The 5,654-nt window shown below is 40.2% G+C and overlaps 4 protein-coding genes across 10 annotated transcripts in view; 3 read left to right on the top strand and 1 right to left on the bottom strand.

The window, feature by feature from the left end:
- Window positions 1-98, top strand: part of LOC117952255 (protocadherin gamma-A10-like) — a 2,123-nt gene extending 2,025 nt beyond the window's left edge. The window contains exon 2 of the mRNA XM_034884404.1: window positions 10-98. Coding sequence (XP_034740295.1) covers window positions 10-98 — 89 coding nt within the window. The remainder of the gene's footprint in view (window positions 1-9) is intronic.
- The window catches only part of LOC117951263 (protocadherin beta-16-like), a 122,438-nt gene that overhangs the window by 82,516 nt on the left and 34,268 nt on the right, over window positions 1-5,654 (bottom strand). The gene's annotated exons all lie outside the window — the stretch shown is intronic.
- Window positions 1-5,654, top strand: part of LOC117951266 (protocadherin beta-16-like) — a 65,950-nt gene that overhangs the window by 33,950 nt on the left and 26,346 nt on the right. For 3 of the 4 annotated variants that reach the window (XM_034882899.1, XM_034882897.1, XM_034882896.1), the window contains one exon: window positions 2,683-3,247. In XM_034882899.1, the coding sequence (XP_034738790.1) occupies window positions 2,683-3,247 (565 nt within the window). Of the gene's footprint in view, window positions 1-750; window positions 3,248-5,654 lie in introns of those variants that run through there. The other variant, XM_034882898.1, reaches the window with a different exon arrangement.
- The window catches only part of LOC117951265 (protocadherin beta-16-like), a 19,858-nt gene that overhangs the window by 11,563 nt on the left and 2,641 nt on the right, over window positions 1-5,654 (top strand). The gene's annotated exons all lie outside the window — the stretch shown is intronic.

Genomic DNA, 5,654 nt, shown 5'->3' with positions numbered 1-5,654 from the left:
GTTCTACAGGGACGATGCAGCGGATACAGAGTGAAAAGAACATCCTGGATGAACCAGACTCTCCTCTAGAGGTCAGTTCTCTTTTATTCCCTGACTGAAATATACAACTTATGGTGCTGTGTGCAACAAGCAAATTCATGTTTTATTTGCAACTGTTAAAAGGGTCCAGGTTTTTCCGATAAACAAGTGCTTGGTTTCTATCACCCCCACAGTTCGAACAGCTCCACTTTCCACTATCCTCATACATTTATGATTCGATACATTTATGTAACCATATATTAAGACAACTACAACTACTACTACTAATACTAATACTAATACTACTATTAATATTAATAATAATAATAATAATAATAATAATAATAATAATAATAATAATAATAATAATAATAATAATATTAAAAAATATTAATAATAATAATAATAATAATAATAATAATAATAATAATAAGGTTCTTCGGGATTTTCTTCTTGTTAATGTACGCAAATAATGTAACGCATGCTGATTGAGCACTCTTCTCAGCCTTTGCAAATTTGAAGTGCCCTTCCCAGTCCAGTTAATTAAATACCATTATTATTATCATTGCTAGCATATGTTGAGTAATCGCCATTATATTACAGACATCAGTATTTGTCTGTATTATTTGCTTTGGGTGCCTAATTCACTATGTACTTCTAAATCATCTGGTGTTCAAGTTTTGGACTCTAAGTGACGCTGTTGAACACGAATACAATGCGTAATCTCTGGGTTGTAGTTCAGTAGCGTTCATTGTAAGATCACATTGATGTAAGCATAGAAGGATCATCAGGAAACGTGTACATCAAGAAATACACTTTTTGTTATTCTAGTGACTTTATTTCTCTTTTCTAATATATGAACAAAATACATTTGAAAGCGTGGACGTTATTGGATATAAGTCGGAGGATCTCTGTTATTTCTGACTCGGAAAATTTCTCTTTCTGACATGGCGTATCAGCAACCACCCTGCAAATGGCGTTTGCATTTCGGACATCAGCGGGTCCTGGTTCTTTTCTTGCTTTACTTTTTTGATATCGTCGCTTCTCAGATTCGCTACTCTATACCAGAGGAGATGAAGAAAGGCTCTCTTATCGGTAATGTTGCACAGGACCTTGGTTTGGATTTGAAAAGGCTCCGTTCCGGGCGGGCCCGTATCGTGACCGGAGAAAACATCCACTACACCGAGCTGAAGACAGACAAAGGGATTCTAGTCGTAAATGAGAGAATAGACCGAGAGCAGCTTTGCGGATACGTGACGCCGTGTAGCTTCAGCTTTGAAATACTTTTTGAAAACCCTATGGAGCTACACCACATAACAATTGAAGTGTTAGATGTGAATGATCATCCTCCGGTTTTCAAGAAATCCGATATCATGTTAGACATAAGCGAGTCAGCTAATCTTGGGGCGAGATTTGTGCTGGACAGCGCGGAGGATGCTGATGTCGGTGTCAATGGGCTGCAAAATTATGTTTTAACTTCAAATGATCATTTCGTTTTAAAACAGCATGTTAATCCAGACGGGAGTAAATATGCTGAGATGGTGCTTCAGAAGCAACTGGACAGAGAGGAGGTTCCCCGTCTCTCTTTGAAGCTTATAGCAGTAGATGGTGGGAATCCGCAAAAATCTGGCACCGTAAATATAGACATAAAGGTTTTGGATGCCAATGACAATGCTCCCGTTTTCAACCAGTCAGTGTATAAAGCTACGGTGATGGAAAACGCTGCAGCAGGCACTAATATTGTTACTGTTAATGCTACAGACGCGGATAGTGGATCGAATGGTTACATAACATATTCAATTTCAAACGTGAGGAGCAATATAGCTGATTTGTTGTCCATAGATGAAATATCTGGTGTGTTGTCTGTTTCGGGCCCAATCGATTTTGAAAAGGATACAAAATATGAGCTAAGAATCGATGCAAAAGATCAGGGAGGTTTAACAGATTCAAGTAAAGTGATAATTGAAGTAAGTGATGTAAATGACAACGCCCCTTCTGTAAGCGTCATGTCATTCACTAGTCCAGTGACAGAGGACTCTCCTCCTGGTACAACTATTGGCATTATAAATGTAAAAGACCTTGATTCGGGTAAAAATGGACAAGTGGCATGTAAAATTGAACAAAATGCACCTTTCAAGATAAAATCCAGTTTGAGAAATTACTATAACTTGGTAACAGATACTACATTAGATCGTGAAACTGTGTCAGAATATAACATCACTGTGGTTGCGACAGATGCAGGAAGGCCTCCTCTCTCAACAAAAAGAACCTTTCATTTAAAGGTTTCTGATGTGAACGATAATGCACCAGTGTTTTCACAAGGTGTTTACAATGCGTTTATTGCAGAGAATAACTCCCCAGGCGTTTCTGTTCTAACTGTTAGTGCTAAAGATCCTGATGAAAACCAAAATGCCCGTATGTCATATTTTCTCGAGGATTCTAATCTCGACGGATCTCCAGTCTCTCAGTGTGTGTCAGTTAATGCAGAAAGCGGGGTCATTCACGCAGTGCGATTATTTGATTATGAGCAAATTAAGGAGCTGGTTTTTGTCGTCAAAGCGCAGGATGGAGGCTCTCCTCCACTCAGTAGCAATGTGACTGTGAAAATACTGATCCAGGACCAGAACGACAACCCTCCTCAGGTTCTGTACCCAGTCCAGACTGGTGGCTCTCTGGTGGCTGAAATGGTTCCTCGTTCAGCAGATGTGGGTTATCTGGTCACTAAAGTGGTGGCTGTTGATGTGGACTCTGGACAGAATGCCTGGCTCTCCTATAAACTGCAGAAAGCCACAGACAGGGCGCTGTTTGAAGTGGGCTTACAGAATGGAGAAATAAGAACTATCCGCCAAGTCACTGATAAAGATGCTGTGAAACAAAGACTGACTGTTATAGTGGAGGACAACGGTCAGCCCTCTCGTTCAGCTACAGTCATTGTTAACGTGGCGGTGGCGGACAGCTTCCCTGAAGTAATGTCTGAGTTCACTGACTTTACACACGACAAGGAGTACAACGACAACCTGACTTTTTACTTAGTGTTGGCTTTGGCTGTAGTTTCCTTCCTCTTCATCACGTGTTTAGTGGTTATTATATCAGTGAAAATCTACAGATGGAGACAGTCTCGCATCCTGTATCACTCCAATCTCCCTGTGATTCCATATTATCCACCACGTTACTCAGACACTTTGGGGACAGGGACTCTCCAACACGTGTACAATTACGAGGTGTGCAGGACGACTGATTCCAAAAAGAGTGACTGTAAGTTCGGCAGAGCTGGTAGTCAGAACGTGCTGATAATGGACCCCAGTTTTACAGGGACGATGCAGCGGATACAGAGTGAAAAGAGCATCCTGGATGAACCAGACTCTCCTCTAGAGGTGAGTTCAATAATGTAAATGTGTCTGCATTCAGTTTAATTACAATAATACTGAAATGCTTCAATCTATATCGTTCTCTTCAGCACCATGGACAGCATTTCATGTTGCTGAACACAATAACATATCCTTAATTCTCAGTAAGTAATAGGCAGATTGATATCTTTTAAATTTTTAAATGTGCGTGCATAGCGTGATTGGTCTCCAGTCTTTTACTGTGAATTCACTCTTTATTGTTAAAATAAGTGTTTTTATGTTCCTAAAATTATTATTGTGAACGACAAAGATGCTCTTTTCACAGTTCACATTCAACATAGCTTCTATTCAATTCAATTCAATTTTATTTATAGTATCAATTCATAACAAGAGTTATCTCAAGACACTATACAGATAGACCTCACGCCAGAATTTACAAGGGCCCAACAGTTCTAGTAGTCTCCTCCAGAGCAAGTAACAGTGCGACAGTGGCGAGGAAAAACTTCCTTTTAGGCAGAAACCTCGGTCAGACCCAGGCTCTTGGTAGGCGGTGTCTGACGACCGGTTGGGGTTAGAATGAAGATTGGCAATAACAAAAATAGAAAAAATTAGTAGTCTGTAGCAGTTCTTTGTATCAGTTCATGGCATAGCAGGACGCTGTGCGGCATTACAAGGCACAACATGACGTAGCAGGGCACTGCAGTGTAGCAGTTTGAACATGGCATCACAGAACATGGAGCCGGACCAAGGCGACAGCTGCTACCCTGATTTTGGAGCCTCTCTGATCCAAGGGAACATTCTGGGGAAAAAGAACATAAGGACTCCGGGGAATGACTCCCCAGAGCTAGGTTAGTAACAAGCATTTCTGGGACATGGATACACATAAATGAAAAGATGGAAAGATAGAGGAGAGAGGAGCTCAGAGTATCAAAATAAGTCTCCAGTTGTCTAAAACTATTATTACAGCAAAACCAAGAGGGACAAGCTAAAGAGAGCTCCAGCCCAGTCGGGCCAGAACTCTCCCCAACCGGATCGGGCTGTATGCCAAGTCTCCCTTTAGTTTTATTATATTCTTGATTATATGATAGATAAATCTAAAAACTATGTGACTAACTACTACTCCCTAACAATATTCAATTCTATGCCCTAACTAGTGTATCAAAATAAGTCCCCAGCTGTCTAAAACTATTATTACAGCAAAACCAAGAGGGACAAGGTAAAGAGAGCCCCAGCCCGGCCGGGCCAGAACTCTCCCCAACCGGATCGGACTGTATGCCAAGTCTCCCTTTAGTGTTATTACATGATAGATAAATCTGAAAACTATGTGACTAACTACTACATCCTAACAATATTCGATTCTATGCCCTAACTATAAGCTTTATCAAAAAGGAAAGTCTTAAGCCTACTCTTAAATGTGGAGACGGTGTCTTCTCCGAGTCGTGACGAAGTTGTACATGCTTTTTGTTCATTTCTATGACATGTATTGCGGTGTTATACGTATTCACACGTTTACATATTTTTATATTTAGTTTATTAAGAACAGCTTTATTCTAAAAGTCATGGTGAGAGAACTTTGATGTTGGTGTTTTTTTTTTTTTTTAAGGAATATGGTGTTTATGTTTTTAGATTATTTTTTGTTATCCACGAATTAAATTTAATAAACTACCTAATTTTTCCAAACATGTTTTTATAATGTGTTTCAAACTTTGAACTCTAAGCGACGCTGTTGGTCAATCCAACACATTCTCTTTACAATTACCACATACTCCCCTCCCTAACCACCGTGTCTTTTGACAGAAAAGGAGGTAGTCTGCAATGTGGGCTGTCATTCGATGAAAAAACGAGACGTATCAATATCTCAATTTAAATATATACGGTAAACTGAAATTCAACATCATTTTTCTTTAGAAGTACGTTTAGTTTTTCTTGGAACACGTATCGTGCTTGGATTTTTGAGCTATTTTGTTTTGCTATGGCATGTGGAATGACTCCGTACTCCCGGTGTGTAAAATGGCGCTCTGGCTGCGGACAGAATTGGAAGCTTCTGTTCTTTGTTATTTATCTTATCCGCATGGTCAGCGGACATATCCGATATTCAATCCCAGAGGAGATGAAGAAAGGCTCCCTAATCGGTAATGTAGCCCAGGACCTTGGTTTGGATCTGAGAAGGCTCCGTTCTGGTCGGGCCCGTATCGTGGACGGAGACAGCACCCAGTATACTGAGCTGAAGACAGACAAAGGGATTTTAGTCGTGAAAGAGAGAATAGACCGGGAGCAGCTTTGTGGAGA

This window comes from Etheostoma cragini, chromosome 10, assembly GCF_013103735.1.
Source record: "Etheostoma cragini isolate CJK2018 chromosome 10, CSU_Ecrag_1.0, whole genome shotgun sequence".
NCBI classification, from domain to species: domain Eukaryota; kingdom Metazoa; phylum Chordata; class Actinopteri; order Perciformes; family Percidae; genus Etheostoma; species Etheostoma cragini.
This window is presented reverse-complemented; position numbering and strand designations above follow the sequence as displayed.